The following is a 23,065-nucleotide window of genomic DNA, read 5'->3' as shown; positions in this document are numbered from 1 at the left end:
GACCTATGAGAACTGCCACAGGAGCTCAGAGAGGTCCCGGGGCAGGGTGGGGCAGGAGGGTCACCGAAGGAGGTGGGAGCAGACCTGGGCCTTGGGGCCCGGCAGAGCAGCGAGCTGGGGAAGGAAGGTATTTTAGGCAGGAGGAAACCTGTGGAAGTGAGGAAGCATTGGATGCTCATGGGTGGGTCTCCACAGGGTCGGAGGATGGAGGAGAGGCCCCTCACGCCACCACCCCGCCAGGTCTGCCCCTCCCCCATTGTGGTCTAGCTGTGAGGCCATTCCCGAGGCCCAGCCCCCTGCCTCTCTGGTCTCGGGGATCAGATAACCCCTCCCTAGGACTTATCTCTCCAGAACAGGTTGTTATCCTGGAGTAATTTGAAGCTCTTTATCAAGGGCTGGCGGAATATGTACTACAGGAATAATCCAGAAAGAGTCACAGGACTCAGGTAACCCCCCGTCAGCCTCCCAGAAGATGAGTGACATTGGTGCCCTACAACCATCGGGGTCCCCATGTCCTCACCTGTAAAAGGGGGAGGTAGAGCTGTCAGCAGCACATGATGTGAGGTTGTAGGTGAGAAAGGGCTTCAGGTGAAGGCACACACCTCTAGAAAGGTACCCAAAAGATATCCTTAACTTGCACCTGACTCACTGCTGTGCGGGATGCCACTAGCATGGGGGAGGGGAGGACAGTGCCCAGGGCCGGAGGTCATCTTTCTCAGGGGCAGAGGGGTGGTTTGAAGCCCAGGAAGTCTAGACATAGAGACAAGCTCCTAAGGGCCCTCCACCAGCTCCCAGGACCTGAAACTGAGGACTTCAGGAGGGTCAGAGTTCTGTCCTAAGGGTAGACAAGGGACAGAGGAGAAACAAGGAACCAAAGGCCGGGATGCAGCCTCGTCCAGGGGGGGCCTGTACTGCCTGCTCCCCTTGCAGGAAGGAAGGAAGGGAGGAAGCCAGGTTGACTCTGGTGACTCTCTTGCCACCTGTGTGAACTTGGCCTGCCACTCAACCTCGGTTATACAATGGACGTGGATTTGAGATGTCCCTCAGGTGAAGGGAGCGAGTGGGTTCCAGAAGTTACCCTGGCCTCCACACGCCCCCCTTGTCCCGGTTAAGAGTTGGTCCGGGAGTTCTGCACCCTTTAAATCGGGGAAGGGGGCGCCGATCAACACGTGTCCCAAGCTCAGGCCAGGGGCTGAGGGGCGGAGGATCGTTGGTGCCTGCCGCCCGAGGACCCTGCGGCTCTCCGATTGTGGCCCCGGGGGAGGCGGCCGAGCCGGATAAGCAGCAGCGGCCTGGCGGGCGGCCACCTCCCCCGCAGGTCCGGCCCCGCGGGCAGGCGGGGCGGGGGGAGAGGAGGAGCCTCCGGGCAGCGCCAGCGCCTCCGCCGCGGACCTTCTGCCGCCGCCGCTGCTCCGAGCGGCGGGCCTGAGAGGTGAGTGACCCGTCGCCCGCTCGCCCCCCGCCCCGGAGCCCGCCCCGGAGCGCCCTCGTCGCGCGCCGCCGCGCGCGTGCTGGAGACCTGGGCCGCTGGGACCGAGCCACGTGTGCCCGGCGGCAGCGAACCCGGGTCCTGGGTCCCCCACTCCGTGGGCGCCTTCCTTCCCCAGGGACGCAAACCTCAGGCGCCACTCTGGCCGGCCTGCGCCGGGGGCCAGACTGAAGGGGCCACGCTAAGCCCCCGGGCTGCTGCCTCTCGCGCCCCAGCCCGCGGACCCGCCAAGTCCTCCGGCCCCCGGTTCCCCGCAGCTCCGGGCCCGCGGTCTCCGAGGAGGGGGGGAGCGGTGGGCGGGCTAGGCAGGCGGCAGGGGCGGGGGCTCCCGACCTTGATCGGGAGGCGGCTGGACGCACCAGTGTGCTCTGCCCGCGGAGCCTGGCAGACTTACCCCATTTCCCTTGCCCGTTTCCCCGAAATCGGGGGCAGGCTGCCCAGAGAGGTGTGGTTGGAACTTTGTTCACTCTGGATAGGTGAAGGGGAGGGTACGACAAGCTGATATTTCCTTTGAGGGCCAGGAGGCTGGGTCCACGGGGAAAATGCAGACAGGTCTCGTTGGAGCCCCGGCAGAGGACGCCGCGGAGAGGCCTCGCGGGTTTCCAGGGCCGCCTCTCCAGCTCCAGAAGTAGGGATTCTGGAAATACCCACAGGGAAATATTTCTGTCCATCAGAGTGCAGTGATGATATAATTAATAGCAGACATTTATTGTGCGCTCATCTGTGCCAGACATCTTGCTTTGCACACAATATCCCAGTTAATCCTCAGCATAGGAAGGCACCTATTATCTCGTTTAAGACGGGGAAACTGAGCCTCAGAGAGCATGGGTATTTTGCAAGGATACCCGGGTAGCAAGTTGCAAAAGTAGGATTTATCTGACTTGAGAGCCCAGAGGAGCCTGCTAGTGGGAGAAGAGACAGGCCATGTTCTCAGAGGATTGTGGCAGCCTGAAGGATGCAGTAGTGGGGGTCAGAATAGCCACATGACCAAAGAGTCTCACCTGGGTGTGCCCCTTCAGTCACCTGCATGGTTTCTTAAAAAAAAAAAAAATACAGGTGCCTAGGTCCTACCCACAGCTGGCTGAATCCAATTCTGCAGAGTGAACCCCTCCTACATCCAGTCAGGGGTGCCTGGAGGGCTGGCACTGTATCTGACTCATCTCTATTCCCACTTTATCCACAATGGCAGGCAGAGGGGTCGCCTTGGAGCAGGTGTTTAATCAATGTCTGATGGATGAATGGACCTAGTGGGGCAGGGGCTATCACTGGGGTAGAAAGGTTTCCCCGAAGGAGGCCTTGAATGGTGGACAGGTAGCCTCAGCCAGGCCTGGGGGAGGAAGGCCTGGAGTTGGCATGGGGTGACCCTGGCCTCAGAGCTCGCAGGGAGCTCAGGCCGGGCCATTTGTTCACTAGAGGGTTGGACAGCCAGCCCCAAGCCCGCTGAGCTCCCCAGGACCAGGCCTGGTCACACGGGGACCACAGGTGTGCCCTCTCCAGCCTAGAGATGCCGAACAGGTAAATTCCTCTCCCCTTCAAGTTTCCCGTCCTTAACTCAGGGCCCTTCCCTCGCTGGACGTCTCAGAGTATTGGGCAGGGCTTCAGGTAGTTGAAAAGGGAAATTTAAGGACTAAAGCCCAAGCCGCACACCTGAGCAGTGGAGAGGCTGCCTGCAGGGGAGGGCACCTGGCTTTGCAGTCAGGTGGACCCCCAAGTCTGAATCACAGCTCTTTACCATGTGGCCTTGGCCAAGTCCTCAGTTCTCTGAACCTGCTTCGTCTACAAAAACTTGCTAAGGGCTTGGGACATAATCTTCCTGTAAAACAGGAACAATAATGCCTGCCGGGGGTGGTGTATGTGCACTGTGTGAAGTGCTGGGTTTTAGGAGTGCAGTAAATATCAGATCCCTCCCCCTTCCCCCAGAGTTTGTGTTGAAGTCAGCTGGGGACCTTCCAGGCTTATTGGTCTTCTGCTCTGAATCCCTCAGCTCACTAGAGCGTGGCCTCCATGCTCCCCTTCTCTGTTGCAGACCTGACCTCGGGCCCAGGCCTCAATTTGGGAGCTGTGGAGATTACAGAACTTGGAGGTGGGGAGGCAAGGGTTGAGGGGACAGGGCGCTCTAGGTGATTTTCAAGTCTGACTTCCTTCTGCCTGCTCGCTGCAGCTGGACCCACCTCCCCGTCCAACCTGCCCCGCTGTTCCCAGACCTCTGCATGTCAGCCCTTCACATCCTTGGCGTGCCGTGAGCACCTCTTCCTTCACACCTGAAACGGCAATTGTCACCATCACTGAACGTCCCGCTTCCCACACGCCAAGCATGTTATGTGTGTGAGCACACTGAAACCTTCCGACTCTCTTACGAAGTAGACGGTGCTGTTCTCCCAGCCATGTAACTTTCCCAAGAACACGAGACTCCATTCTTTTGAGCCCAGATTTGTGCTCCTAACCGCTAACTCTATGCTTGTCCAAATTCTGCCTCATCGTTTATTCTTTCAGCATTTACTGAGCACTGACTTGGTGCCAGGCACTCAGGACCTGGCCGAGTCCCGCTTCTGGCAGGATGAGTGTCCATTGCCATTTATCATCCCACGAAAACCCACGCCCTCCACTTATGTCTGAATACAAGTGGGGCAGCTGAGGCCCAGGTCCCACAGCTAATGCCAGTCAGGATTCCAAAGCGGAGACGGCTCCCGCCTAGCTGGAGGTATTGACCGCTGTGCCTGCTGTCAGGGTGGGATCGGTGGCTGCTAATTTATGCAGGATCCTAAACCCCTGCATTGGCACTCCAACCCAGAGCAAAATGTTTCCCTCCTCCTCAGGTGCGGAAAACTGTCACTAGAGAATTACTCTTTCCAATCAGTCTGTCCTCATCGGTCACCACAGTCACCGGGCAGAATGTGCGACGGGTGAGCCCTGATTGTCCTACAATCAGGCAGTAACTTACTCCTTGTTCCCTCTTCTGCTTAACGAGAGCCAGGTGGGGTCGGAGCACAGCACAGTTTTAAGCCTTTTGGAGCTCTCGAATTAGGAGATTAAACGGTGAAAAATGCAGCCCCAAGACTATCAAATCAGTCACAGGCAAATGGAGAGGAATTTAGGGACTGGTGAATGGGCTTCCTAAGCTTTCCACGGGGAGTGGGCCTAAGCTTTCTTGGTTCACGTGTAGACAGCAGGTTTCCCAGAGCCGGTGTGCCGGGTCTGTGACGGGAGGACCGTTCCCGTTACTGGATCGTCCGATGCCTATGGTGGCCGTCAGGCTGTGGGAAGGGTAGGCCTGTGATTTGACTGGCGGGCTTGGGAGGGTGACAGCATGCCCTGCAGTCGGGGTGAAGGTCTCTCTGAAGCTGAATGACTCAGGGCTCACAGCTGAGGCTGTTAGGGGGCTTCAGGTGGCCCTGTGAGACGGGCCCCCCAGGGGGAGTCTGCGCAAAGACAGGACGGCCAAACGCAGGGCCTGTGGAGTCACCCAAACGGGCCTTTTGGGATCCAAGGGGCCTGTGCTGAGCCCGGGCGCCCAGTCGGACGTGTACCTGGGTCGGTAACGCACTGGACGCGGCCTGAGCCGCCGCTGCAGGTCAGGGAACGCACGCCCTTTGCGGCTGGTCTGCGGAGATGGCTCCACTCTGGCTGGAAGTCAGGTGGCGCCTGGAACTGGAAGGGAAGAAAGCAAGACGTGCCGGGCCAGGTGGCCAAGGGTTGTGACGGGGGCTCAGGGCGTTCCATCGGGGAAGCCCCGCCCTCCTGGTGTTGCTGGATTAGAAGCCTGGAGGCTGGAGACCTGACTGCTTTGTGAGTTCTGGCTTGGCTGCCTTTTGTCCTCCCGTAACTTTTGCTACAACTCTTCTTGAACATTCTGATCCGGGGTGGCTATGTGTGGCAAGCGAGGGGAGAGGGGGCATCCCAAGATTGGGGGGAGCTCAGGGAGAACCCCAGGGGACAGGACATCACAGCTGGAGCCATGGGGGTGTGCCAGGACATCCTGTCTGCTCATACCTGGCGGGTTTGCTTTCAGAAGGAAGTGCGGTTTCCTGACTGTGCAGCTTCTCCAAGGGGCTAGGAGACCACCCGGTAGCTCTGATGGGAACAGAGCGTGCTGAGCCCACCCCAACTACTGCATCAGGCAGCGGCTCCACGCACAGAGCTGCCCAGAAGTCCGCTGCCGAAACTCCTGGGCGATTTGGTGTTCACTGTTCTAGAGCACTGCCGAGAGCCCCCAGCCCGCAGGCGTCTACCAGCCTCACTGAGGCTGGGGGCTGGGTAGGTACACAGGAGTGGAGAGCCCTCAGGGAGCTTGTAGTCAATTGGGAAGCTGAGTGAAGATGCAGAATGCTACCAGGCGGCAGAGGGAGAAGAGGCCAGGGCTGCCTGTGGCCGGTGGCCCACAGTGGAACGCAGGACATGCGTAAGTAAGAGCAACGCTAAGATGTGGGTTTGGGGCTTTCATGTTCGCTGTCTCACTTAACCATCAGAACAGAGGAGGAAAATAGCCTGCCCAAGGTCACACTGCTGGTACACGGCCAAACCTGAATTCACACCTAGGTCTGTCTAACTAGATCTCCCACCTGAACAGCTGCCTCTGTATTCAGAGCGGGGGAGAGGGTTTCAGAACTCTGGGGGGCTGGGAGGTACCTGGCAGGCCCAAGGGCCCAGGCTGGGTCTTTAGGGAAGGGGCATTTGGATGGCCATGAGGCTGTCAGGACTTCAGGTGGAGGCTGCAGCCCTGGCAGAAGTGGGGGGCAGCGGGGACTGAAGGAGGCAGGGTGAGCTGAGTAGGGGAAAGTCGGTCTGCACATGCTGGCCTAGGCTGGACTACAGAAGATGCCAGAATGCCCCTGCCCACAGGCGGGTGCGCTCGAGTAGAAGTGACAGGTCCTAGGAGCCACAGCGGAGAACCGTGCAGGCCCTGATCTGTTGCTGGTAATAAGAGTAAACCTGTCAGGAGCCCAGGGTGATGTATTCTGGTCATCAAAGGCCCGGATGCCCAGGCTTACTCAGAGCTAGTTTCCCAAGATCGCCAGTTTTCCAACCAGTTGAAAACAATCAAATACACCTGTCGTGAGACTGAACTTGGCATAATTAACTTCAATGATACGAAAGCCTCCAAACCTCTAGCCTCCCTCTGTGCTGTTGGTGTGGCCTCCAGGGTCGCTGGCAGAGCAGGGTCACCGGCACGGGCAGGCCCACCCCATCCATGCTTTGCCCTCCGAACGGGGTTGTCTTTCTGTGGGTCCTCCTGTCTGTCTGTCTTTCTCCGCACCATGGGCACAGACTAGCAAGTAAAGACGACTGTGAAGCCTTTGCTGGTACAAAACGTAACGAGTTATCACTAAGCCAGTGACAGCCACAGTGATTGCAATGCGTCACCCACCCAGCAACTGGTAGATTGCCATTGTCTGCAGCCATTACGTTCGGCTTTGTATCCGAGAAGTAAAGGCGTCCCTCTCTTTCTCTTTCTCTTTCTCCTTCTCCTTCTCTCTCTCTCTCTCTCTCTCTCACACACACACACACACACACACAGCCCTGTGGTGAGGCAGTCCGCCCTGCAGTGGATGACGTTTATTCATTTTATGTATCCTGGGTTCTGCTGTCTGTCCCGCCTCAGTTCCTGTAGCAAAGAGACTTGACTCTGAGCCACTGATTACCACCAGTGAGGTTTCCTCCCTAAACAGGAAGCATGAAGACAGAGCCACTCTCCCGCAGTGCACTCTGAAACCGAGCATCAGTCACTACCCCATCCACTCCCTGCAGCCAGGGACTGGAGTGCAGGTTGAGGGGGCCGGCAGCCTGGCCCGTGGCAGGTCCCACGCCTCCTCAGCATCCTCCTGTCTTCAAAACCAAAGTCAGGCTGCTCGCAGGTCAGAGGGAGACCCCAGCAGGAACGGGTGGCCAGATCACAGTGGGGCTGTCAAGGACCCATGCTTCAGACCCTCACGTCAGCCTGTCGTGGGTGAGTCCGGTGAGAGCCAAGGTGGCCTGGGCAGTGTGTGGGCCCCTCCCTCCAGCCCCACGAGCCCCTGGCCTGCTTACGTGGACCCCGGCACCTCAGGGAGCCCCCGTTTGGCAACTGGCACCAAAGAGCACAGTCTGGTGAAGTTCTTGCCAAGATGGGAGATCTTATCACGTGCACGTTAAGTCAGGAACCTTTTCAGAATAAGGGGTTTAAGGATTTATCACACACAGTGCCTTCAGTTAATGAGAACAAGAGCTTTGCGGGTTCTGGTGTGTTACAAAAAAAAAAAGGTTCATGTTTATGATGTATTTCTGTGGAAGGCAGGTCCATTGGGGAATTGTAAATTTTACTTATCGGTAACCACTTCTGGGTTGGTTTATCAGAGAACGACTAGTGTAAGTAATCAAACCGGATTTTTCTAGAATGTTTCAAAAATCTAAGTGTCTGTATAAAGCCCTAAAAATTATTCATTCACTTCTATTTTGCAAGCGGTGTGGTGATAAACCTCTTTTCTGTCCAAGCAAACTTGCACATGCGTGTATCTGTGTGTGTACAGGCTTGTATGAGCGTGTACGCACCCGTGCTTCTCGTATTCTCTTTTGTAGGAGCTCCTCAGCCTTCTTTTTAAAACTGTAATGATTTTTTAATGATGTCTAAATAACGATTCCAGGCAGTATTACAAGAAATGTAACAGTAAAATGTTTGTAAGAGTCCATCAGAAAGGCAAAATGCCCACAGAGAAAACAGAAATGCACCAATTAAGATGTGTGTGGCTATGACCCAGCTTTTAAACCTGGATTTGAGACTGGCATCTTCTATGCTGTCTCCCCTCAAGTCGGCTGTCGGCGGGGAGGGTGTGTGTGTGTGAGGGGCACCTGGACTCAGGTAGCACCTCCTTCTTGCCCCCTGGACCCATTCATCTGAGATCAGCGAGGGAGGGCCTGCACTGCCTTGGTTTAGAATCTAGGAGAAGAGGGCAGCCCCAGATTTGCAGATACAGCCTGAGAACGAGAGGCTGGAAAGTATGAATTTGGGCAGCTCAGCAGGGCAGAGGGAGAACCACAAGGAAGCCAAGACCACCTCAGAGCCCCACGTAGATCAGGTAACCGGCTACGACTCATGCCCACGACCACGAGCTGCCCAGCCTCACTGCCCCAGAGGCAGCTTGAATGCAGGGACTGGACGGGACTAGGGCAAGAGCCAACAGTGGGGCCTCAACCTCAGTTTTCTCATCTGTAAAATGGAAGTAATGATCCCCTGAGTGTACAAGTCCACAGTCAGAGTCTCCCCGCCGTTTGAGTCGGGCCCCGCCTCACGGTAAGTCCTCTTCTTTGACTCCTGATCGACGGTGATGTGGCAGCTGCCAGGCACTAGTTGGGTGCCGGGATGTGACCTCCCAGCTGCATCCCGGTAGGGGAGGGCAGGCGAACCTCAGAGCCCCGGGGAGTCCCGGGATTTCTCCATGATGTGGCTTCAGGGCCAGTCACGTGGAGGGAAGGGGGAACTAGGGGACTTCCCTGAAAGCTGCTTCTATTTGCATAGCAAGTAGCCGGCTTTTTACTTAGATTGTCTGTTTCAGATCTATAAAATGGGAACGATTTTGTAGAAGGTGTTATTCACTTTACCTGACTGGGAAATGTAAATTATTCATACCAAGGGTATTCGTTTTCATACTAACATTAGCGCATAGGGAGGGGTGACGGAGATTAAAGGGGGCTAGGGACCCCACCGCCATCCACCCCTTGGACCTCTAAGTCCAAGTAGGTACTAAGGAAAGTACCTGCCATCGTGTGCTGGTTCCATCCTGTTACCTGTGCTGCAGAGAGCCAAGGGAACTAGGGGAGGGGCATTCATCCTGCCTTGAAGGGGAGGTAGGGTGAGGACTTCACAGAGGAGTGGCCTTTCTGCTGCACTGTGAATTTTGTCCTTTGGAGGAAAAGGAATTTCCAGGCACAGAGATTAAATCTATGACTTGAGCGGGGGGGGGGGGGGAAGCATAAGGGGGGATGGCCAGAGTCGAGACTATAGATCAGGCGGGCCTTGGTTGGGAAAAGCCACGGAGGCCATCTGCCGGAAGCCGCAGCTGGGCCTCACCTGCCCCAGACGCTTCTCCCTGATGGAGACTGGGCAGACCGCTCTACCCCCTGGCTCAGAGGCTCATTGGGCCCTGGAGCCATCGACCCAGCATCCCTGAAGCCTCCTTCCCTGGGTATGCACTTACCAGGCTGCACCCTGATGTGCCTCGGCTATGGGGTTTGATTTCCTACTTTTGCCAGAGTTGCATAAGCTAAGCTGCATTTGTGTTATTCTGTTTGTTTGCAGTGTTTAAGCACAGCTGTGCATTGGTCTGTGTTACAAAGTTCATCAAATAGTGAAATGTCTGGCCAGTTCTAACAGTATGGCCAGGCTACCGGAGGGACTCGAAACGCATTGTATGATTGAATCCCCACTGGGTGCAGGAGGACCCCGGCTAGGTTCTGGAGATAACAGCCAGGACTCACTCAAGCGCACTCTGCCCTCAGGCACAGAATCTAGCAGTTAAGTCATTCAAGCCACAAACATTGATCGAGCACCTACATGGTGCCAGGCCCCAGGCTGGATGCTAGAGACACAGAAATGAGTTGGAAGTGGCCCCCAGTCTGGCGGGGTGACAGATGAGTGAACCGGTGTGTGCAGTCAGTGGTAATGTGACAGGAGTGCGGAGGCCACCTGGAAAAGGTGACCCATCCGCAGGGCGGAGCTGGGGAAGCCTAGGCTCCGCAACCCAAGAAACTGGCCACGTGAGGCGGGCTGAACTCCTCGGCAGGAGCCCCGGGAGCTGCCTCTCTCTGGCTCGGCTGCCTGCCTCTGCCCCTTTCCCGTCCACCAGCCTCACCGGGAGCAGGGTGCCCATTGCTGAATCCGCAGATTTACGCCACGGCAAGGGGGAAGGTGGGGACAGCAACATCCCATGAGACCCATCTGGTCCCACGGGTTGCAGCAGCGGGTGTCCCTGGAAAGCAAGAAGCCACCCAACCCCAGGTGCTAAGGCTGCAGGTTCAGCGGCCACTGCCGACAGCCTCTAGCCTGGTGGGATTAAGGGGTCCAGGGATCTGGCTGCTTCCACACGCCAGCGCCCCGACCTCCCTGGGCAGAGACAGGCATTCCTCCCTGGCTGCCGCAGAGCTGGGCATGCCCTCTTGCAAGCACTTCTCTCTTAGCTGCGGGGTGTAGCTGGCCTTTCCCCTAAGAGTCCCGAGAGGACAAGCCGTCTTCTAGCCACCTGCCAGAACACCTGCTGGGTACAGGTACTCAGGGAGTAACAAATGAGGAGATTTTTCAGACGAGCATTGGCAGGACCAACCTTTGCATCAAACTGTACAGGCTGTGCACTGTACGTCTCCAGAGGGCCCTGTTCACACGGATCACAGTGTAAATCACGCCCCTGGGGTTGGGCAGCATGGGGACCCTAGCATCTTCCCGCTTTGCGCCCCTGGTCTTGGCGCTGACCACCGACTCCCTCCCCCTCGCAACCAGCACTGACCACCCTCCTGCCTCTGTGCCCGTGAGCACTTGCTCCAGGCCTGGCTATTAAATCTTAGTGAAAGGAAGTCATGAATATGGTGTCAGGCCGTCTGAATTCTAGGTCATCCAGGAAACTCGTACTCTGGGATAATCACCCCAGTTGTTGTGTTGGGGGCTCCTGGGTCCCCAGGATCTGTGTGGTCTCCCAGTTCTACTACTCCCTTCACCCTCAGCCTGCAGTGGGCCTGGTGACCCACGTACAGGAGGGGAGGGGACCGTGGGAGCGATTCTCCTGGAGGGTTTGCCTCGTTGGCTGAGTGGGCAATGCCGCCATGGCCTGGACCACCTTCTCCTTACCAGAAGGAGCCAGCTTTGGGAGGCCAGGGTGTGCAGCAATGGGGCACACACACCTGACCCTCAAGACCAAGAGGAACATAAGGGGAGATACTGATACCAGGGGCCCTGTGGGTCAGGGAGGGCTTTATGGAGAGCTGGGCCCGACTATAAGAATTAGAGAAGTGATGCATTAATTCACTCACCCCTCACATAGACCTTTTGTGAACATCTACTGCAGTGATTTTCAGCCGGGGGTCCTATGACCGGCAGCATCAGAAATCCTGAGGAAGGGCTTCCCTGGTGGCGCAGTGGTTGAGAGTCCACCTGCCAACGCAGGGGACACGGGTTCGTGCCCCGGTCCGGGAGGATCCCACATGCCGCGGAGCGGCTGGGCCCGTGAGCCATGGCCGCTGAGCCTGCGTGTCCGGAGCCTGTACTCCGCAACGGGAGAGGCCACGACAGTGAGAGGCCCGCGTACCGCAAAAAAAAAAAAAAAAAGAAATCCTGGGGCTGCAGCCCAGCAGTATGTTTTAACAGGCCCACCAGATGACTCCAGTGTAGCTCAGGCTTGACCTAATGGCCCTGGGCTAAGTGCTGGGATTACAGAAGGGAGTTTCACTCTTTTCTCGCCCCCAAGGAACTTGGAGTCCGGGGAGGAGGCAGGCAGGAAGGAGAGAAATACTGTCAGTGGGAAAGGGCTGTTCTCAACGGGTGGGAAGGCAGAGAGGCAGCTAGTAGGGTTTGATCCAGGAGCTGGGGATGCTGGTGAGGAAGGGTGGCCGGGGACCTCAATGGCATGAGGAGCCATTAGGGAGCCCGGTGTTGGGACTAGCAACCCCTAGAGGGCTCACTGCCCAGTCCCAGACCACCCTGGTGCCCTGCCCCTGACCACCAGCCTCTTCCTACTATACCCCTCCCTGCTCTACTGCCCCCCTCTTCTTAGCTCTTCCCGAGTCCCAAAGAGTAGCAAGTCTTTTCCTCCAGTTGTCTTGGTGAGAAATGTGTGCAGATCCCCAGACCGTTATCTCAGAGCTTATTTTTAGAAAATTTCAGAGTAAATTTTTCCATTCAGCAGAGAACACCGTGTATTGATTTAGGCGCTTCTATGTATGCGTTACACAGACCAAAGGTTTTTAAAACTCCTGGGCAGAAAGGAACGTCTTGAAAATTGTGTGACTTTAACGGGCTCAGACCATGGCACTTGGCTCATCTCATCTAATCCTTCCTACATTTCATTCAGGTAAGTAACATCGCTCCATTGTACAGATGAGGAAACTGAGGCTCAGAGGGGTAAAGTGACTTGCCAAAGCCACCCAGCTCATAAGGGACGCAGCTGAACTATGACCCCATAGCTGCCTGGGTTCTTGCTGGCCTGTCTCGCAGTTTACGAAGGCGTCTGATCCTGAGTAAACCCAGAGCATCCAGATGTTTTCCCGAGACCACATTCTGCTGGACGAGCTTCCCCATGGCCAGTGATGGCTCTCGGGGGCTGATCTGCTGCCTCGTTAAGGAGGGAATGCGTTTGGTGGGGAGAGATGAATGGATCGGACCTAACGCAAGCAGATTTGCAGTGGTGTGCCAGTTTCTAGCCATATGTCTTTATATAAACCCTCAGCCACTTGGATGGGTAGCAGATGCCTGCCAGTCCCCTCTCACTGGAACACATCTGTCCTGTTCACTGACCCACCCTGGGAGCTGGCAGGGTGGGCCGCAGGCCTCAGTACCCTTCCTCGCATGCCGTCCAGTGTGGCTCTAGGACAGCTGTCTGTTGGCATGGGGTGGAGTGCAGAGAAGTAGCCGTGTGGGCAGAAGCTGCAGGGCCCACTCAGGAGCCAAGAGGGCTGTTTAGCCCATGGTACCATCTCCCCTACACCAACATAAGCCTCACTTTGCTAGAGGTCCTGGGGCTTAGAAACCTCAAATTTTGGAAAACAGCTAAGAAATAACTTTGGAAGGTTGCAGAATCACCAGCATTGATGTCACAAAATTCACGCATTAAGCTCACTGAAGAGTCCTTAAACTCTCACCAAAGCATATTTATTCTTAGTTTACACACATTAATAACAGGCTGTGTGGTATCTCAGCTTTTTTTTTTTTTTTTTTTTTTTGCGGTACACGGGCCTCTGACTGCTGCGGCCTCTCCCGTTGCGGAGCACAGGCTCCGGACGCGCAGGCTCAGCGGCCATGGCTCACGGGCCCAGCCGCTCCGCGGCATGTGGGATCTTCCCGGACCAGGGCACGAACCCGTGTCCCCTGCACTGGCAGGCGGACTCTCAACCACTGCGCCACCAGGGAAGCCCTCAGCTTTTCTGTAACAACTTTAATGAGCTATAATTCACATGCTATATAATTCATCCATTTAAAGTAAACAACCAGTGGTTTTTCGTGTGTGCACAGAGCTGTACAACCACCACTACAGTCAATTTTAGAACATTTTCATCCCTTCCAAAAAGAAACCCTGTACCATTCCCCCACCCCTTCTCCCCTTACTCCCTGGCAGCCTCTCTTCTACTTTCTGTTTCTATAGATTTGCCTATTTCTAGGCATTTCCTATAAATGGAATCATACAATAGGTGACCTTTTGTGACTGGCTGCTTTCATTTAGCGTAATATTTTCAGGGTTCGTCGTGTTGTAGCATGTATCAGTACCTCATTCCTTTTCATTACTGAATATTATTCTATTGTGTGCATAAACTACATGTTGTTGATGCATCCGTCAGTTGACGGTCGTTGTGTTGTTTCCACTCTTTGGGTATTGTGAATGTGCTACTAGGAATATTGGTGCACCTATTTTTTTTTTTTTTTAAACTGGGCCAACCTTTTTTTTTTTTTTAAACCCCACATTTGTTTATTTATTTATTTTTTGGCTGTGTTGGGTCTTCGTTTCTGTGCGAGGGCTTTCTCTAATTGTGGCCAGCGGGGGCCACTCTTCATCGTGGTTCGCGTGCCTCTCACTATCGCGGTCTCTTTTGTTGCAGAGCACAGGCTCCAGACGCGCAGGCTCAGTAGTTGTGGCTCACGGGCCTAGTTGCTCCGTGGCATGTGGGATGTTCCCAGACCAGGGCTCGAAACCGTGTCCCCTGCATTGGCAGGCAGATTCTCAACCACTGCGCCACCAGGGAAGCCCGGGTGCACGTATTTTTGTGTGTACATATGCTTTCATTTCTCTAGGTTATATATGTTCCTAGGAGTGGGATTGCTGGGGCATATAGAAACTCTGTGTTTAACGTTTTGAGGAGCTTCCAGACTCTTTTCCCTATGGTGGCTACACCATTTTACTTTCCCACTAGCAGCGGATGAGGGTTCTGATTTCTCTACATCCTCACCAACACTTATCTTCTCTGTGTTGTTTTGATGAAGCCATCCTAGTGGGTGTAAAGAGGTATCCCGTGGTTTTAATTTGCATTTCCCTGGGGGCTGTTATGTTGAGCATCCTTTTATGTGCTTATTGACAGCTAGTATATTGTTGGAGAAATGTCTACTCAAATCCTTTGCCCATTTTTATATAGGTTGTCTTTTTAATATTGAGTTGTAAGAGTTCTTTATATATTTAGAAACAAGTCCCTTACCAGATATATGATTTGTAAAATTGGTCTCTCATTCTGTGGGTTGTGTTTTCACTTTCTTGATAGTGTGTTATCTGTATTTCTTGTCCACAGCAAGTGAGCAGGACCCGGGAGGGCTTTAATTAAGAGGCCAGCAGGCTGACAGCTGTGATAAATATCCTGACAATGAGGGAGGATATAAGGCTATAGAACTTTCCTATGGAAACAAGACGAGACTCAAGAACATCCCTTCTTGCAGCTCAGGTTGATCTCTGGGTTCTGGGTGAGGACCTGACTGCCTTCTCTTGAAATATGCACTGCATTTTGGAAGGATTTCTGCCCCCAAAGGACAAAATAGAGTAAGGTTTGAAGCTGTAAGCTCCCGTGATGTGTATCTCTGGCCACAGACATGCACGGAACTTCTGCAGTGTGCCAGGCACAGAGCTGGGTTTTGGAGTCGGGCCACGGAACAAGCATGGTGATCTCTATCTACCCTCCCAAAGCTGACTGGAAGTGGGGCGGCGCAGGGGTGCACAGAGAAGCCAACAGGCAAAGGACCCGGGGAAGCCCCCAACCACAGGCAAAGCCCCAGGCCCTTAACTACCCCATGCTCACTGAGCGAGGCCGGGCAGCCCTCGGTCATTTTACAGATGATGAAGCTAGGGGGAAGATGTAACTTGTCCAGTGTCTACTGGTGAGGAAATCGTCGGGATAGAACCCAGAGTTTCAGCCTCTCGGATCCATACTCTTTTCATCCCTATAATTTTTAGGTTTAAAAAAAAGTTCTGGGCAAGAATTTGTGTTTTCATTTATGGCTTGCCAACTCCCGGGTGCTGGCTGTAGGCGCGCACCAGTTTGCCCCCGGGGCCGCAAGCTGTCCGTGGACACCTGCTCTTTGGCCCCTGGGCCTTTGCTCACACAGGCTCTTCTTTCTAGAAGGCTTTTCCAGGCTCCCTCTCACATCCTTCAAGGCTCAGCTCAGGCCCACCTCCTGCAGGAAGCCGCCCAGCTGCCCTGCCTGAAGGCAGCGTCCTCTCTCAGGAGACCTTGTTCAATTGCGTCTTGGCGCCTGTCACTCCGCAGGGACCCAGGTGTCTAGGAGGGTGTGGACCTTCCCAGGGATGGTAAGGGGTCATCCCTGGGAGCAGGAAGAAAGCTCAGAGCTTCTGTCTGTGTTTAAATTTTAGACTTATCTCTTTACCTTTATATTTGTTTATATGCGATTTATTCTGTATATAACATTATAGTGCACCAGTCATATTTAAATATATTTATAAATAAATAGAGCAGTAATAGGAATGTGTCCCCCAAATTTAATGTTAAAATCTAAAACTAAAGTTTGAAGATAACTGTGGGCTGCTTGAGGACAAGAACTGGGCCATATTCCTCTGTCAGTCTCCGAGGCCAGAAGTGCTACCTGAGTCAGCCTCTGGCTGGGAGGGGGTGGGCGGCACCCCAGTTGGCTTGTAGACCATCCGGCCGCCGGCTGCCCAGCTGGTCACCCCACCGCCACCTACCCACACCCAACTCCATGGTGATCCCTTCCCGGCCGTGGCCTGCTCCGGCCACTGGGGTCTGAAGGGCTGCATGCTGCCCGTGCAGAACAGGCTGCGGCTTGTCCACGCCCTGCCTGCCCACGTGCCTGGGGGCCACGCCTGGCCCGCCGGCCTGCCCAAGAGTGGACGGGAGCTGGCAGGTAGGCCGGTGGGCCAGGCGCGGCTCCCAGCCACAAACAGCCCATGTCAGGGCCCTGCCGGGAAGGAGGCGAGACCGGGCAAGGCAGGCAGAGACCCAGAGAGGACTGGGAACTGTAGCTGGTGCCAGTGCCTGCACACCCGGGCCTCCGTGCTGCTTCGTCCGCAACCTGGGAGGGGGAAACGGGCAGGTTTGTGTGTGCAGGCCGCAGGCCCCCCGAGCCCAGCGGCTGCTGGATTCCTCCCCCCACCCCCAGATCTGTAAATAGAACAGCCAGGGAGCCAGGGCCCAGCCAGGATTAGGCACTCTCACCTTTGGGCCACATGGACAGTCAACAAGGACTCTGCTGGACCTTTGGGGCCTCCAGGACTCTACCACCTGTCCTACCCTCGCCAGCATCACGCCAGCAGCAGGCCTTGTGCTGGGCACTGGGAGGGTGGAAGAATTTTGAAAGGCCCGTGAAGCACTTCAGAGAATACACACACACACACACACACACACACACACACACACACACACACGCACGTGTACACATAGCACTAGCCAGAAAAGGTGGCTCTGAGCTCTCGTTAACTAGTTTCATCCTCACAACAAGGCATGGTAGAGGTACAATTCGTGTCCGCATTTTAAACGTGAGGGGACTAAGGTGCAGAGGCACCTGGGTAGTGAGTGATGGGCGTGGCTATGATTAGAACCCAGCACCTCTGCCCAGGTGGCTGTGTCCCTGCGTCCGAGCTGGAGGAGAAGGAGGCGTTACAACCTGGCGTTTTCCTGTCCCAAGGATCGAATTTTGGTAGCAAGCACTTTAGAGGTGCTTTACGTTTAATTTCCATTTACCCTGCCGCTAAAAGCAGGGCCCCGTAGGACCATAAGTCTGGGATGTTTAATAGGGTCCCCAGATGCTCTCATGTCCCAGGGCCAGTTTGGGGCAAAGCTGGGACCAGCCCCAGGCCGTCAGGCCCATGCCCTTGGCTTCCCTCTGCTGCAGCTGCCTCGTCTGGGGTCCCCAAAAGGGGACCGAATGAGGTTCTCAGCAGTGAGCCCTGAGTGCCAGCCCCAAACCCTTCCTCCCCCCGTCGTGATGCTAAGTCTCGAGATAAACGAGGACAGGATGCAAAGTCCAGGTCTCACTGACTTTCTCTTTGGGCTGGTTCAGGTTTGCCGTGAGGCTGTGAATCAGTCGGGGCTCTGCAAGGACCAGCAGATGCTGTGTGTGCCATGAAGCCCTCCCTGGCTGCCCCTTTGGCAGCCGCATCCCTTCCTTCCCTGCATCCACTCATGGGTGGACACGCCACCCGACACGCACAGGATTATAAACCATCCGAAAGTGGGAAGCACATCTTGTTCATCCTTATGTTCCTAAGTGTTCAGCACGTGGTAGTTGCCCAGGAGATGGGAGGGAGAAGAGAGAGAGCAAAGCCGGAGGAGAGGCTTCTGTCCAGGAGGGGATCTACTTGGGATCCTCCAAATTGCTAGCAAATGTGAAGACGACCTGAAGGCCTCAGCGTGGTGACTCTCCCTCCCCGTAGGGACAAAACCTGCCCCAGGACTGGTGTCTCCAGGTGGCTGAGGCAGGGACTGGGGAAAGCCCTGGGGTATCTGTCCCAGTCATGACTGACCCATAGGGAAGGCTGGAGTCCCTGGGGAGGGATTTACAATTACCTTGGCCCAAATCCCTGGCTCTGGCCTGGGAGTCTGAGGCCACCTGCAAGGCCCCTGTCACCACTCGCCCCTCTTCCCAGGGCTGCAGAGGTGCTGACAGGGTCTCTACATCCTTACTTTGCCTCATCCCCGCTGCTGGGACAGTGCTGGCAACCAGTGTCTGCGTCATTGCCGACAGCCATCCACCCAGTGCTTACGACATACCGAGAGCTCTGTTCTGAGTGCTATACCCACATTGGCTTCATTCCTACAACCTCCCCATAAGGAAGGTACTGTGATCTCTCCCTTTTATAGCTGGGGAACTGGGGCACTGACAGGCCCAAGGTGGCAGAGTGAGAACTAGAACCCAGGCTTACCCGACGGTCAGTCGGGTGCTAAGGCAGCCCGTGGACACACGACCCTAAGCCTGGGCTCCGGGGATCCTCGGGAGGCCCATTTGCGTCTACAAAGCATAGATCATCACCACTTGGAAAAATATCCTGTACCCAGACCAGGCAGAAAACGCTCTTTCCCGTTTTTCAGGGAGTGGCAATCCCCGTCTGAGCCCACAGTCAGCCTGGCCTGAGCAGCGTGGAGGCCCTGGCTGGTGCTTGTATGTCTGTGTGGTCATGGCCCCTCCATTTGTGTGTCCCCCCAAAAAATGACCCTGAAGGGGCTTAGCTCAGCTGGTCCCTGGTGTCTGTGATAGGGACAGGGCGATGCTCTGAAACCACTTCAGAGGCGCGAGACGCTAGGGGAGTTGCCTGTATTTGGCGGACGCAGGACAGCAACACGTGTCCCTGACTCTCGGTCACTGCGTCCGCTTCCACACTGACCCTCTCTTCTTAGCCAGAGTGGTCCCAGCTCTGCTACTTGCTGGACAGGTCACTGTCCTCCATCTGGGCAGTAAGACTCTTGGGGAAGTTCAGACTACAGAGGCCGACAGACCTGTGTCCCATTCTTCCTTCCTCCGCTTCCCCTCTGTGCCACCTGAAGCAGGTGTCTCAACCTCTCTGAGCCTCCATTTCGTCTTCTTTCAGTTGGGGATAATAATGGCCCTACGTCATGGGGTTCTGTGAGGACTGGATGACCGCCACTCGTCAACGCATCACACATCACCTACAGCAGTGCCTGGCACGTGGTGGCCATCCCATAGCTAGGAGCTGCTGCTGCCCCCTTGTAAAACGTCCAGGTCAGTTTTCAAAGCCTTTTAAGATTGCATTGTCTGCCATCTCGGAGCAGAGATTGTGACCTCCATTTACAAAGGTGGAAGCTGGGGCCCAGAGAGGCACAGGGGCTTGTCCAAGGACACACAGCTGGTTCGTGGGAGAGCCAGGACACAGCCTCCCGGTTCCCCTGCACCCCCTTGTGTTAGATCTTGTGCCTCCCACCTCACCCGGTGTGTAGCACGTGCCAGGAGGCTTCCGTGGAAAGTGGGAAGAGGGTGTTAAAAAGCCATCCCTGCAGCTCCACTGGTTCCAGGCAGGAATTCTTAACCCTCCTATGCCGAGGACCCCCATGAATTCATAGACTGGTGAAGCCCCTAAACTTCTGCTCAGAATAACGCGCTTCTTACATACATAAAATTACATAGGGTTACAAAGAATACCTACTATATTGAAACACAGTCCCTAAAATATATTTTTAAAAGACGTGTAACAGTAACATGCATGATTCTTTATGTTAAGTCACAAGATCTAGTGACAGAATCTATTATTTACTATAATTTTAGTTTTTAATTTCCCCCCACCCTTATCGAGTTATGAAAGACAAATAAAATTGTGTATATTTAAGGTATACAATGTGATATTTTGATATACATATACATTGTGAACTAACTACCACAATAAAGCTAATTAGCGTATCCGTCACCTCACATAGTTTCCATTTTTGTGTGTGTTGGGCACACTTGAGAACTACTCTCTTAGAAAATTTCAGGTATGTAATACAGTATTATCAACCGTAGTCACCATAATATTCATTAGATCTCTCATCTTATAACTGAAAGTTTGTACCCTTTGACCAACATCTCCCCTTTTCTCCTGGTCACCGTTCTTTCCACTCTCTGCTTCTAAGTTTGACTTTTTCAGAACCACATGTAAGTGGGATCATGCAGCGTTTGTTAGTGTAATGTCCATTCCACTTAGTGTAATGTCCTCCAGGTTCATTACGTTGATGCAAATGTCAGGATTTCCTTCTTTTTTAAGGTTGAATAATATTTCATTGTACATATGCACCACATTTGCATTACCCATTCATCCATCAACAGACACTGAGGTTGTTTCCCTATCTTGTCTACTATGAATTATACTGCAATAAACATGGGGTGCAGATCTCTTCAAGATAGTGATTTTATCTCCTTTGGGTGAATACCCAGTAGTGGATTGCTGGATCATATGGTAGTTCTATTTTTAATATTTTGAGGAGCCGCCATGCTGTTTTCCATAATGGCTGTACAAATTTACATTCCCACCAGCAACGCACAAGGGTTCCCTTTTCTCTACATGTGTGCCAACACTTATTATCTTTTGACTTTTTGACACTAGTCATCCTAAAAGGTGTGAGGTTTTGATTTACATTTTCCTGATGATAAGCATCTTTTTATAATACTTGTTGACCATTTATAATACTTGTTGACCACAAAGATAATTTTATTTCTTCCTTACCAATTTGGATGCCTTTGTTCTTTTTCTTGTCTGATTGCTCAAGCTAGGACTTCTAGTACTTCAGACTTTGTATGTCTTCCTTAGAAAAATGTCTGTTCAGTTCCTTTGCATTTTTAATTGGATTATTTGGGTTTTTAACTATTGAGTTATATGATTTCCTTATATATTTTGGAAATTAACCCCTTATTGGATATATGGTTTACAAATATTTGCTCCCATTCTATAGGTTACCTTTTCATGTTGTTGATTATTTCCTTTGCTGTGCAAAAACATTTTAGTTTGACTTAAGTCAGACTAGACTTGTTTGCTTTTACTTTTGTTGCCTGTACTTTTGGTGTCAAATCCAAAAACAGTCATTGATAAGACCAGTGTTTTCTTCTAAGACAGTAATACAGTTTCAGGTCTCACCTTTTTTTTTTTTTTTTTTGAGTTTAAGTCTTGAATCCATTTTGAGTTGATTTTTGTGTCTGATCCATCCATGGTTGAAAGTGGGGTAGGGAAGTCCCCTACTGTTATTTATAAAGTTGTCTATTTTCCCTTCAGATATGTTAATATTTGCTTTCTGTATTTAAGTGTTGCACGTACCATAATTTTGAAATAATGATGAGTTTAAATTGTATTTGTAGAGTTCTTTCACAATTAAATTTGTGATGTGACATGGGTCATTACTGGTGACAAACTCACAGGTAGGCTAATACTACTGTGTTGCTGCTCACATTCATACCTGAAGAAAATAGCAACTTTCAGTTAGAAGTTGGTGACCATTAAAACAAATAAGTTTCCCACCCAAGTTTACTATAAATTCGTGGCCCAAGTCCAGGGTTTCCTCCATGTCCCCTCATATCTCAGACTTAGTAAAGGAGCTCCCAGGGCACCCACCCAATCTTAGGGTCCCATTCACTGTCATGTCCCACTCCAATCCCACCCTCAGACAGTAGGATTTCAGTGTTCATTCATTCAGCAAACATTGAACACTAGCTCTGTGCCAGGCCTTGGGACAAATGGTGAGATCCAAAGTCAAATAAGATGAGGTCCCTGCCTTTAAGCTGCTCGTCATCTACTTAAAGAAGAGCATCAGAGACACCATCCCAAAATGCAAAATGTAAACAAGCCCAGGAACATGTCTACCCTTCCTGGTAATCGGATAAACCCAGTGATGCTGAGGTTGGGTCACTCCTGGGTAGTAACACCGGCCATCACATAAGCCTTTTGAGAAGACGTATGGCCCTGCGTAGCATCGATCACAGAAATTCCATACCCTTCTTTCTCAGCACTCTCACGCTTGCAGATTTGTACCAAGGAAATAACTCAGGACAAAGGACGGAGTGTGGAGGGCAGAGGTCCTTTCCTCTCCTTTTCTGGAGGCTGTGTCCTCCTCAGGAAGGGGCTGGGTCTTGTTCAGCTTGTGCCCCCGTGCTCGCACATGTTAATACTCATAAAGCCCTGTTGGGTGAATGTTGGACCCCCGTGCAGCTCCAGCGGACAAGAGAGGGAGCTGGTAGGAGGGGCAGTCCAGAAGCCCTCCACTGATCAAGTTCCTGTTTTCTCTTCTAGCCACCAGAACATCAGGAGAGATGGACAAGCCACTCATCAGCCGCCACCTGGTGGACAGTGACGGCAGCCTTGCCGAGGCCCCCAGGGAGGTTCCCAAAGTGGGCATCCTGGGCAGCGGGGACTTTGCCCGCTCCCTGGCCACACGCCTGGTGGGCTCAGGCTTCAGCGTGGTGGTGGGGAGCCGCAACCCCAAACGCACGGCTGGGTTGTTCCCCTCAGCAGCACAAGTGACTCTCCAGGAGGAGGCAGTGGGGTCCCCAGAGGTCATCTTCGTGGCTATGTTCCGGGAACACTACTCCACACTATGTGGTCTCAGTGACCAGCTGGCCGGCAAGATCCTGGTGGACGTGAGCAACCCCACACAGCAGGAGCACCTTCGGCACCATGAGTCCAATGCTGAGTACCTGGCCTCCCTCTTCCCCACCTGCACAGTGGTCAAGGCCTTCAATGTCATCTCTGCCTGGACCCTGCAGGCTGGCCCAAGGGATGGAAACAGGCAGGTAGGTGCTGGAGGAATGCCAGTCACATAACAATAAATGTAAATGGCTAAGTTCCATTGAGGGCCCTTGGTGTACCAGACTCTTTATGTACATTATCTCAGCTCATCTCACAGCCCTGCAAAGTTCCATTTTACAGAGCAGGAAACTGAGGCTCAGAGATGTTAATGAACTTACACTAGGTCTCACAG

The 23,065-nt window shown here is 53.5% G+C and overlaps 1 protein-coding gene across 1 annotated transcript in view; it reads left to right on the top strand.

Moving 5' to 3' along the window:
• The first annotated feature begins 1,415 nt into the window (after positions 1–1,415).
• STEAP3 (STEAP3 metalloreductase) overlaps positions 1,416–23,065 on the top strand; it is a 40,408-nt gene continuing 18,758 nt past the window's right edge. Inside the window, exons 1-2 of the mRNA XM_079924430.1 lie at positions 1,416–1,432; positions 22,378–22,877. Coding sequence (XP_079780556.1) covers positions 22,398–22,877 — 480 coding nt within the window. The 5' untranslated portion in view covers positions 1,416–1,432; positions 22,378–22,397. The remainder of the gene's footprint in view (positions 1,433–22,377; positions 22,878–23,065) is intronic.

The sequence above is a fragment of the Stenella coeruleoalba genome (genome assembly GCF_951394435.1).
Source record: "Stenella coeruleoalba genome assembly, chromosome: 6".
Taxonomy (NCBI): domain Eukaryota; kingdom Metazoa; phylum Chordata; class Mammalia; order Artiodactyla; family Delphinidae; genus Stenella; species Stenella coeruleoalba.
Note: the sequence above shows the minus strand (reverse complement) of the source record. Positions and strands in the feature narration are given on the sequence as shown.